At 37.7% G+C, this 12,046-nt stretch overlaps 3 protein-coding genes across 3 annotated transcripts; 2 read left to right on the plus strand and 1 right to left on the minus strand.

The window, feature by feature from the left end:
* Positions 1–620: 620 nt before the first annotated feature.
* On the minus strand, positions 621–4,461 carry LOC145494404 (FK506-binding protein 2-like). Its single transcript, XM_081473864.1, has 6 exons — positions 4,294–4,461; positions 2,586–2,648; positions 2,270–2,363; positions 2,109–2,142; positions 1,703–1,773; positions 621–847 (listed from the first exon to the last, which is right to left on the minus strand). The coding sequence occupies exons 1-6, from the start codon at positions 4,396–4,398 to the stop codon at positions 654–656; spliced, it is 561 nt and encodes a 186-aa protein (XP_081329990.1). The 5' UTR covers positions 4,399–4,461; the 3' UTR covers positions 621–653.
* LOC145494405 (U11/U12 small nuclear ribonucleoprotein 25 kDa protein-like) lies at positions 4,444–7,721 on the plus strand. The gene is made up of 4 exons (XM_081473865.1): positions 4,444–4,776; positions 5,891–5,996; positions 6,440–6,514; positions 7,174–7,721. The coding sequence occupies exons 1-4, from the start codon at positions 4,551–4,553 to the stop codon at positions 7,229–7,231; spliced, it is 465 nt and encodes a 154-aa protein (XP_081329991.1). The 5' UTR covers positions 4,444–4,550; the 3' UTR covers positions 7,232–7,721.
* Positions 7,722–7,793: 72 nt separating this feature from the next.
* LOC145494394 (NAD-dependent protein deacetylase Sirt6-like) lies at positions 7,794–11,579 on the plus strand. The gene is made up of 4 exons (XM_081473848.1): positions 7,794–8,724; positions 9,242–9,740; positions 10,156–10,349; positions 10,916–11,579. Exons 1-4 carry the CDS (start codon positions 8,267–8,269, stop codon positions 11,112–11,114), a joined length of 1,350 nt encoding a protein of 449 aa, XP_081329974.1. The 5' UTR covers positions 7,794–8,266; the 3' UTR covers positions 11,115–11,579.
* Positions 11,580–12,046: the final 467 nt, after the last annotated feature.

Raw genomic sequence — 12,046 nt, forward strand, 5'->3', positions numbered from 1 at the left:
GACGTTAGAATAACAATTGTAAGAATTTTAGATAGCATTTTCAAATGAATGGTTATTAATTCACAAAAAAATAATATGTACAGCACTCCATTGTAGCCCAGCTACAGAGGAATATCAACTCAAAGTTTACATATTAAGTCTTCCATTATTTAATATTAACCTTTTATAGTTTTGCACCAGCACTTAAAAGTAATGATAAATATTGGTGTAAAATGCTCACAGAAAATTAAACTTTTCCAGTCCTTCTGGCTTAATTCTTTGTTTTAAAAGTGTTATCCACTTGTTGATATTAGCTAGTTTGTCCACAGACATTTCTTTTTGCTAGAGTTATTTTCCTTTAAGCATGCAAGCTCATTCATATCCCACGTACACTAAGCTTGCAATCTCAATGAACTCAAGACAAAACAGAGGGTCTGTTGTCAGACATAATATTAGCCTAGTAGCTAGCTTTTTATGTAAGTAACAAAATAGGCCATTTCCAAATTACCTTTTGTCTCTGTTTGAAAACAAGTCCTTGTGCAAAACCTTTCATATGAAAATGAGTTTGATATGCACGAAAATGAACAAGTAAGCAGCCGGAAAACATTTCCATATAAATGGTTGCGAACAAAGACATTCATTTCACGTAGAAACTGAACAACAGAGAAAGGGTCTTATTTCTTTTTATTTTTCTTGCTTGACTTGGCTTCAGCTTTAGTAGGTTCTTTAGATGCCTTTCTATATAGGTAATACAAAATCATTCCAGCCAGTATTGGCCAAAATCCTATTTGTAGCAGCAACTTTGGGTCAAAGAGTGACTTCCTCTTTATGGACATAAGTTCAGTGGTGAATATCAGCACAGAGTTTGCTGTGTGATGAGGAAAAAGAAAGAGTGTATTAGGATTGTGAAGATCTGATGCATCCCAATGCATACATGGCCTGACTGGCTGCATAGAAAAGTGATTTTTGAGCTTTCCCTTTTGGGCAAGCCGTAATTGTGATGTACCAGCCTGAAAGTCATTCTTGCTAGTCCCTTGAAAATTTTGTACAGGCATAATTTGTTTTAATAGCCACTCAACAGTGTTCTATTGGAAATCTGCAAATCTGATTGGTTCTCTCATGGTTTTCTATTTGCTGAGAAACTGATCGCACATACGCTACTTTTGAAACTGAAAATTATTCTTAATCTGAGGCTTAAAATACACAATTGTAGGTTTTTTGCTGTAATCCTCAGAACATCTAAAAACAATCAGACTACTCACCCTTGTTTTCTATGAGCGATAGTCGACTTGGCTGTGCCTTGTTGACTATTTGCTGGTAGAAAACTCCAGCTCATAATCTAATTGTTTAACAGGACACGGCTATACCTCTGTAACTGAATGTCCTCAAAGATTTCTCCAAAAAATTTTGCTCTCCCCTCGGGCAAACAAAGGAAAGAATCAACTAGGCTGATTTTAAAATTCACTAGTCCTAGGCTATCTGACACCACTTGTTTTGCACACTGAGCCCACATCCACAGTTCTAGAACCATTCTGTTCCCAAACTGGACTGTCGTCATGTGAACACCTAGACCGGTTGTTTTTGAGGCTAGACATGTCCACATGGGACCAGGGTGTGGATATTTCCTGGAATGCGCATTCATTAAATATTGTCTTCTAAAAATACTAGGGCCTTGGTTAATTGGAAGTTAAAGTCTAAGTTTGATCAAAACACATGTACTCACGAGGAATGACATTCTCAACTCCACGTGTCCCATACCCTAGATGTGGAGGTATAATCAACTTCCTTTTTTCACTGAAATGAAACAAGGATGTCATCAACATTTTACTAGTTTCTTTATGAGTAAGAATAATATGCAAAAAAAGGGGTTCAAGGCAACAGTTAATTTGTAGACTTGTTCATTGACTCCTACATTATGCTGGCTTTACATTACATATTTACAACCAATTGTCAATTAGCCAGCCACTCAATCAATCAGTGAGTCCATCAGACAGTCAATCATTCAGGCACTGAGGCATTCAATCAATCAGCCAGGCAGTCAATCAGTCTGTCTGTCTGTCAATCAAACCGTTAATCAGTCGGTCAATCAATCCATGTTTACATGTATCTTCTAAATTATAGAAACTTACCCAATGCACATTCCTTTTATGCCCATCTCCCAACCTACCAAAAAGGAAAATTTTAAAATAATTTTATTATTAAGAAGTCTTAGGCTATAACCAACCAAAGTACTGATACAGATTTGATTGCATTTTGTGGTTGTACATCAAAAAAGGTTTGCAAAAGTTACCTTTTATGACCTTTCCTTTGCCCAGCTGAAATTCAAGGGGTTCTCTTCCTTTTGCAAGAGATGAATCAAACATTTGGCCATTTTCGAGCTTACCCTAAAACAGTCATTGATATTCACATTTAAGTGATTCAATAAAATAATGTTACTAAAAAATTAAAAGTGAATTTCTAATTGTACTCAGTAGTACCTTATATGGAGTCGGTATGGTCTGATTAGTTTTTGTTATGTTCAAAGCCTCTGTTAATGGATGATTTGATTGAAGCCTTAACATTAATGCCACTGTTACTGTTTCAAAATTAACATGAGAAATACACACCGTGTAGTGAACAGATACAATGTCTCCATTATCTGCTTTGTCTTTGCAGTTGCCAGGCTTGTACTACAAAGTGAAAGAAGAAATTCTTTATAATCATCGGCTTTTTAACTGTTGGTCCTTTCCCCTGTTTCATCATTTGACCACGTTATGTCATGAGAATCTGAAACATATAACTTAATTAAATGTGAGAAAAGCTAAAAATGCCTGGAAGTCATGATCACTCATCACATATTTCTTGTGGATCATCTCCAGGTAATAACCTTGACTTTGACACCTTATTTCTCAACATAACAACTTAAATCATTTGATAACAGACTTACTTACTTTGAAAAAAATCTTACTTTATTAAAATTGCAAAATGGAACATTATTGTACATTAATCATTTTAGTAAAAGACAGTGTTTGCGAGAAGTCACATGGAGAGTTTCATGTAATTTTTACTTGACTGTTATTTAAGAAAAATGTAAAAGAGAAAGTAAAAAAGACAATTTCAGGCAGACATACTGAAATTCAACATAATTATAATTGAGGTTTATAAGTCTCTGTTTATTTAGCTGCACTTCCATTTTATCATAAATGATTCACTCCTGAAAATGAAGAGCTATTTAAAAACTTTTGTAATGATAAATTCCTGATTAAATCAGTCTATGCAAACCAGAGTGAACATTTTTTGAGGCATTATGCAGACCAATCTGTAACCACAATAATTATATCATGAATAATTGATTTTAAAAGCTAAGATAAAAATCACTGCTTAGTGATAAGAACTGTCATGCATAATTAATTCTCAGCATCAACTGACATCACCTGCTGTGTCTTAAATATGCAAAGTGCCAACAAAGCAATACACCAGAGACAGCAGAAAGAACTTATTTAGGCAACTTTTCTCAAATGATACTCTAACAATGAGTCAGGAAAGACCAAATAAAAACACAGCAAAACAAATAGCCTCTTTTTTTTCTGTGGTTGCTGTGAATCTGCAAAAATGTTAAACATTTCAGTATTTACAATTAGTTTTCTAAGATTGGTGGACAGGAAGTTTAAGGAACTAAACGAATTACGAGCCTTACCTAAAAATAAACTTAAGTTGTTTTCTGTCAAATTTAAAAATAACATTTAGGGTTTAGGGTTAGTGCTTTATATAATTTTGGGAGATAGATTTCTTAGAGCGTATTTCGGCAGAAAAGCGACTAATCTGCTCAGTTCACCGCAAGAATTACAGGAATACAATTTACAGCTTCTTATCAATATTGCGACAAACTTCAGTTCGTCTCCCCTAATTATGAAAATATCGAATTTCGCGATAGAAACATTTTGCCATCGAGTTGGCCAATACATTGTTATGTACTAGTATTTATTTAGTGTTTTTTTTTTCCTACTGAACACCTTTAGAACGGTTTACGTTGCTTGAAAATTCAGAACGTGTTGAATCAACAGCGGTGATAAATTTGGGAGTGTTAAATTGCGCGCCGGAAAAAACGCAAAGCAGTACATTACTACAAGACAATAAAACGCGAGTTTTATCTGAAATAAAGTGATTTACCGACATTCTTGCTATACGTTGCAGCCTTGAAAGTAACAGATAAGGGAAATAAAAATGTAACCGCACAGCAATTGCCATCAAAATTCGAAAACATGTAAGCTTATGTCAAGTTTTCATGCACTAACTATGGCTGCAGCTAAATTAGCTTTCATCGTAAATACCTACCTCGACAATAGTTTCTAAGTCTTTCTTCTTCTTTGCTCCTGTGGCGCATCCATATAAATACAGAATAAAAAGACTACAAAGCAGTAACCTGGAGATCCTCTCCATTTAAAATCATTATCTAATTAGCTGTATCTTCCTCGAGTATTAATCTTATCTTATCAAGGCAAATCAAACCAGGCGCCGAGCTGCGCAATCTTCACCAGGGCGCTGGGTTCTAGAATCACGAACTGCGAGAGGTCTGGGAAGGAGACAACAAAATGGCGGACGAAGATGGCGAAGTTGAGGAAAATATTGACGGGCTTTCTCATCCCGAAGTTATGTCTCTCTTCAGTGAAAAGCTGGCTGAGATAATGAGTGATCCTTTGCTCATTGGGCTACCAAATGAGCCCACTCTTGATGAAGTGAATTCTCAGATTGCTCTGGAACACGGTCGCGCTATTGTGGTCAATGTTCGACAACAAGATGAGATGAACACTGTTTTACGTAAGGAGCTTTTTATACTGTTAGCATCAGAGTAAAATTAATGTTCAGTATGATCTAAGAAAAACAGAAACGGGGGGATAACAGCTGGAGCTCAGCTGGGGGCACTCCCAAATAAATAGGACGGGGTTACTCGTCGTACCTGTCAGGGGTTAAAAGAGGGTCGTGCAGGGGGGTGGGTGGGTGGGGGGGTCTCTGGCACGGTTCACGAACGGGAAAAATTGAGGATCACGGATGTAAAAATTTCGTTTTCCCGAATCACGAAAATAAGCAAGTAAGATACTCTTTTTAACGACCAGTTCTTACACTAGAAGCAATGTTTGAATAAAGTAAAATCACGAATGGCTAAGTCAAGGCTCCATATTGCAAATCGCATGTCAAAGTCACTCTTGATAGAAGACTCGGAGGACTTGCGTCTGAAAATCACGTAGAATAGAGTGGTAAAATCACAAATATCGGTCAATAATTCAGGTTCTTCACGGGTCACACAAAACCTTCAGGTCACAAGTCATGAAGAATAACTTCCTAAATTCATGTTTCACAGAAAATAAAATTAGCTAATCACGCATTACGAGAATACCCCTGTACGACCCTCTTAAAAACGCAGTTTTGGTGCCTCTTAGGGTGTTCATCCTCAAAAGGTCAACAGCAAGAGTTTTTCTGGCACTTTTTAGGGTATTGAGCTGAAAAAATTTGACAGGAGAGAATGTATTGTTTTGGAATAGTTTGATACTTCTTATGGTTGATAAAAATTTCAAGCCACACCCACAACACAGGATCTTGGTGCCTCTTAAGGGTTCTTTTCAAAATGTCCAATGAGCAAACCTGTCCAATTTATATGAGAGTGCCACCGTGAGTTAAACTGGTATTGAACCACCACAGGATACCCAAGCTCACAAGATGATAAACAAGTGACTATGTGGTAATTTCATTGCTAACTTGTCAGACAAACAATAATATTGACTGCCTTTTGGAGTCTTGTCACATATTAAATTAATTATGTTGTAACTGGGTTTTTTAAGGTTGTTAAATGATTCGTTTATACAAACCTTGGATTTACACGGTTACTAGCACCTGGCTCAATTTTTAGTGAAAATGAATTTTTTATTGTTTTTAGCTGTTGTTGTCATACAAAATGCAACTGTGCATGACTTGAAGAAGGCAATCCAGAGGCACATCTCACTGAAACTGTCCAGGGAAGGAGGTCCTAACATTGTGTCTTGGTAAGAGGAATATGGTGTTTGCACAACTCAGGGTACATCATCACATATTTTGTGTAATGTGTCATTCAGAAGAAGAAGGAGAAGAAGTTCTAAGGGGAAGGGGGTCTTAAAAGCTAAATTTTTAAAAGAAAGACTATAAATCAAAACAGCTTACTGGAATTTCCAGGGGGGTGGGATTCATACCAAAAACCCCTTCATAGAAGGGGCATTGGTATTTTCTGGAAATGCATTTTTTTCCTTTTCAGTAATCTGACTAATGTTTTTAGCCTAGTAAATAGTATTTATGTCATAAATGAATGTTATAGACCATTTAGTATTTTTGCTATGGATAAATTATTTATTCCTACCTATGTTATTTGTGCATAAAAGGTTTAATTATTTCTATGTATAATAATATTGTGGTTTAATTTTTCAAACTTATTGCTCTGGAACACATCTAACAGGAAGCATGTATGGAAAACCTACTGGTTGTCATTTCAAGGACAAAAGCTGACAGAGGACCATCAACCTCTCAAGTAGTAAGTTGAACCTTGTAATGATAAAGGAAACATAGCCAACTGTTTGTTATGATAATTTTGAAAATGGTCTTAGGTTGATTTTCCGATAATGGAGTTTCTCACCGTAATCATAAGAACCCTAATTGATACATTCTGAGGAAATGTTAAACCATGCATTGCTCACCCCACCCCACCCCTGTCCACCAGCCAAGAACCACACTACCAGGGCACAATCTTCAAATTGTCTGGCATTAAATTAATTAAGGTTAAATAACTAACAGGAATCATGAAATGTCAAGGAAGAGGGACATATTTATGAATGAAAGAAACCAAATGCCACTATGCTGCCTAACAGGACAATGCTTATCTTTGGTTTCTAAACTGAATGAAGTGATTATGGGATGCCAGTCCATCACAGGGTTAGCCCCCAGCACTAACTTTTGCCAGTACTCGTTATAAATTACCTGGGTGGAGAGAGGCACTGTGAGAGTAAGGTTTGGCCCAAGAACACAACATCAATGACCAGCTGACCAGGGTTCAAACCTGATCCGTAGTCCAGTGCACTAATGATTAGTTCACCAGGTCTGTCATGATAAATATTTGTGGTCCAAGGTAAAAATATGTATCTTTTTGGCTCAGTCTGTATTTTGGCTGAGACCTCCAATTTTTTTTTTCTACAGCTATGGCATTCAAAGTAAAGATGAGGTTACTTTTGTCAAGAGATTGAGAAGAAAGTGAATGGATAATGGTAATACTGTACAATTATTGCATTAAGCTGTGCAGATTTTTTTGCCAAGAGAATCATGGAAAGGCTGTTATACTTGACTTACTTTCTGAGTAAGATCAAGGCAGATGGTAGAGTTGTCCAAAAAGATCTGGCATGACTGTGAATGGTAAATCTACCACCTTTCAAGTTCCAGTTACCCCTTTACTAAGACTACATATGTTTAAAGATTTGATCTGTGTATAGCAGATGTAAGGTACCGGTAGTAGGGTGGTAGCTGATATGGACCTCCCCCCCTGACCGCATCTCTCGTCATGCTCTTCTGCAATGTATATGGAGAGTCTTCAGTTCACACTGTTGTTTGATTGCGAGGAAAGCAGTTTTCATAGCAAGCACATGTAAAATGTAGGCTGAGGCTTAATTTATATCATCATGTGCCATGGAATCTAATTCATTATAAGGAGTTTTCAAATCATTGGCTAATAAAAATTGATTTTTATTTGATTTTTGATGTTTATTTCGATATTTATTTTGAGCTCTTTAAAGATGATTTCCAGTCCGTACTGTGCAGTCTCGGCACCCTAATGTTTATAAACATTGTAAGTCTCACTCAATGGAATGCAAATCAATGTTATTTGTTATGAACCACTTATCTTATCTTTGAGGCCTTTCAAATTCTTTTTCCATAACGGCTTCCTTGATTTTTACAGCTGCAAAGTTGTTTCATCAAGTGATATGAGAAAGAATGAAGCATAAAGCTTCGACTGCTTCCCATCCATAATGGTGGTTGCTTTGAATTGAATTGCTCAGAATTTACCTCATGTAAGTAGTTGCAAAATGTTTACATTTTGTGATGTCTTACATGAAACAAAACAAAAAGCGCAAACAAACTCTCGAGAGTGTGCAGTAAGGACTGGAAATCAGTTAACGTCACTCTCCCCACCCCCTCCCCAGTTCTAATAAATGGTCGAGTTGTACTGGGTCCTAAAGTTCTATTCGCTGGGACATTCGCGGGAAAGATAATCGAGCAAATTTCCTGCATCTTTGACATGGATGAAGTCAAAGACACTGAAAATATGCATTGCTGCAGTTTTGACGAGTGTCAATTTCGCCGTATTACGACTTCAGATGGGAGAGTGGAGGTTCGTGCTTCGGTGCCAAAGGGCGGTTTCTCGAAACTACAGGAACCGAAGGTAAAATGGAGAAGAAACGGAGACGCCGTATTTCACCGCGATTGTTGGGACTTAGTGGTTAAAACATGTCGGATGAGGAGTAAAAAGCGTGCCCCGTTTGTAATGAGCGCAGCCGAGAAGACTCTGGTGAAAGAAGCTTTGAAAACGGCCGAGTTCCATGACTCGCTAGATACTTTAGCCAACGAAGCTTCGAGAATTGCTGATCTCATCAAGAACGCTGAACACTGTGTTGCATTTACGGGTGCTGGGATTTCTACATCGGCTGGTATCGGAGATTATCGAGGGAAATCGGGCAAGTGGACCGAGGAAGACAGGTAAAATGCCTTAGCCAACGAGGAATATGTACACCTGCCCGACCTTACCCAGGAATTACCGGAGTCCCGGTAGTTTTATTTTTCGGGTGGTTTAAGCTGGGTGGGGGTAGTCGGAATCGCAGGGGGGCGGGGGAAGAGGTTGGAGCGATTTTGATCCAGGTATATAGGTGCCTTGGCAAGGAATTCCCTCTGGAAGCCCATACAACCCCCCAAAAAAGCTACGTTGACACTTTTGAGGTTTTAAAGCACACAACCCCACAAAAGGCACAGAAGGCTGTTTGTCTGTCTGTCTGTTTGTCTGAGAGCTCATACATCAGTACAGTGGTTGGGTTAGGTGTTGCTAGTGAGTACAATAAGATGCAGATCCTCTTTTTCCTTACTGATTCACAGCCCAGATGGCTCCCATTTGGGCCATAAAACAATGATAAAAAATGGTCCTTGTACATATCTTAGACTAATCAGTAACAGGTTTAAAATTTTCATATTCAGAATAACAGGCCTTACTCTTTTTATACAGAGAAAATCTCCATACAGAATTTCTGAATCAAGTTGATGAGCCCAAACAGAAGAAGGCTAGAACTGAGGATGTTTCTGGCACACATCATGGTGATGTTGATAATGATGATGACAGTGATAATGGCAAGGATGAGGATGGTGTCAATGATGGTGTTCCATATGAAGAACTACGGCCTACATACACCCATGAAGCTCTTTGCAAATTAGTTCAGTTAGGATTAATCAAACATATCATCAGTCAAAATGGTGACGGACTTCATGGCCTCTCCGGAATTCCATCAACAAACCTATCTGAACTGCATGGCAATGTCTTCATTGAGAAGTGTGAAAAGTGTGGAACTCATTATGAGAGACCTTTTTACGTTCTTGACGATCATGCAAGTTTGTACTATGAAGAACTAAACGACCTTGGTGTCACAACTGTGAAAAAACCCAGGCATGCTAAAAGATGCGACCTGTGTGGTCTGTGTCACAGAACAGGTCGCAAATGCAAAAGAAAGGTAGGTATGTAGATTCCAATAATTGGTAATACTGTTATGATAATTTAATTACCTACCCTCCTTCCAATAGACCATTTCCAAGTTGCCTCTTACCTGTGTCAAAACAAATCTTTGCCCAAGCCATTCATATGAAAATAATGTGTCCCCTACAGGTTCATTTCCTGTGCAAATCAAACTCATCTTCATATGGTTTTGAACAAGAACAAGAACTTGTTTTGAAACAGTGGTACAAGATAATAAATGGCCTATTTAGAGTTTTTTCAAATAAATACCAATCCCCACATCTCTTTCAGTAGAATTTTGAATCTTAAAGAACCTGTATGAACCTTAGTTTGTCAAGCCAAAGTTTTCCGATCTTCTGGCCATTAAGTAAACATTGAAGAGTTGGCTAATATCCTCATCAATCATGATTTAGGGATGCAAAGGACACTTAATTGACAGTATCATCAATTTCCGCGACAATCTTGAGGAAGATATTTTCCATACAGCCAAGGAACATGCCGCAAAATGTGACCTGATGTTATGTCTTGGTACAACAATGACTGTCAGTCCTGCCAATGAACTAGTGGAGATGGGAAAACAGCCTCTGAGAATTGTGGTCTGCAATAGGTAGGTTCATTTGGGCTGACCACACAACTTGCAGTGCATTTTCTTGCCTTCAGACAATCAGGAGTGTTAACTATTTAACCAGCAATCCTGGAACCAGTTTGTTTCTTTTGTACCAATTCTCCCATTTTTTTCCTCCCATTTCCAGCTTCCCATTTGGGGAAAAGTAAAAACCAAACTAAAACTTTTATGCAACATGTCTTTCGGTTGGCTTACTGATATTTGACATACACTTGTCATTGTGATATTGTGCACACGCTAGGGGAAAGAAAAGCTGAAAACAGACCTCTTCCCTCACTGCCACAGGACCACTAGTGAAATTTGAAAAGCCTTCCCAAGATAACCCCCGCCCCCTAAATGAGCTGGGAGCAGCTCAAGAATGACTCGATACCCGAGGCAATACAACAAACAACAGAAACAATGCCCCTTATTACAGCTCTTACAAGAACTGCTAGTAACACTTCCTCCATGAAATACATAGCATGTAAATAAGTGGCCTATAATATTTATACCTAGTTTATGTTGACCTGTTGGATATCAGTAGAGTGCTTATTTGCATCCTTTGGCAGGCAAAAGACAGATGTGGACAAACTATGTGTTTCTCAGGATAAGAAGGGAATACAGCTAGGTTCTAGGGTCTTTGGAGACTGTGACAGTCTTTTGTCACAGCTCATGCAGCATTTGATGAACCATGGTGATTTACGGAAGTGGGAGATGGAACGAACTGTCCGCATGAAGGCATATGACAAGAAGAGGACAAAGAGCTGATCAATTTGAAAATGTATAATTATTTTTAATTAGCCATGCTAAGCTACAATGTAGTGTTAAGGTGGATTTTCTTTACAATACTTTGTCAGGCCATCGCTTAGCCCTATTTGACAACCAATTTACAAACCATGATTTCTGGGCCTCATAACATGTTAATGCTTTGTACCACAAGAATGAAAATGCCCGTTAGGCCAATTTTTTTCACTCAAATCAGGTCAGCATCTCACTGGGTGTAAAGTAACCTTTAAGCAACAAATAAGAGATACAATGCAAATCAACTTTAATGATGACCCTTCCATGTGAAGAGAATTTGTAAAGTTTTCATACCTAAGCGATCTAGACCACCAACACAAGATTATAGAAGTTTTTTATGACTATTTTAATTATCAAAACAGTTTAACATAGCTTACAGTTTAGATATTTCAGTGTACTTATGATTAATAAAAGATTCAACTTTTGCACTCACTTCATCTTGGAAGGTAGCAGTGAAAATTATATCCCAGTTACTTCTATCATGAAAATAATGATTTATATAAGAAATAGAAAACATGTACCATGTTTCTATTGAGTTATAGAAACATGCGTGGACGTTTGGGAGAACGAGAAATGCTGTGGGAACACAAGCTGCAGGCGAGTGTTTCCACAGCTTTTTTGAGTTCTCCCAAACTTTCACCAGACTGTTTCTGTAACTTGATAGAAACACGGAGAACATGTTTTCTATTTCTTTTAGAAAACACCGCGATGAAGAAAAGGAAAACAACTTGTTAATTTTGATTATCAAAATGTAAATTCTCTTTACTCATGCCATCATTACATCAACAGCTTGTGCTACTTCTGTGTTTCTATCGAGTTATAGAAACACAATATTTAACCAATCAGCATGCATGTCTTCTAAGGACTTTTTTCTAAAATTTATTAACTAGTGGAACCCT

Source organism: Orbicella franksi, chromosome 8, assembly GCF_964199315.1.
Source record: "Orbicella franksi chromosome 8, jaOrbFran1.1, whole genome shotgun sequence".
NCBI classification, from domain to species: Eukaryota; Metazoa; Cnidaria; class Anthozoa; order Scleractinia; family Merulinidae; genus Orbicella; species Orbicella franksi.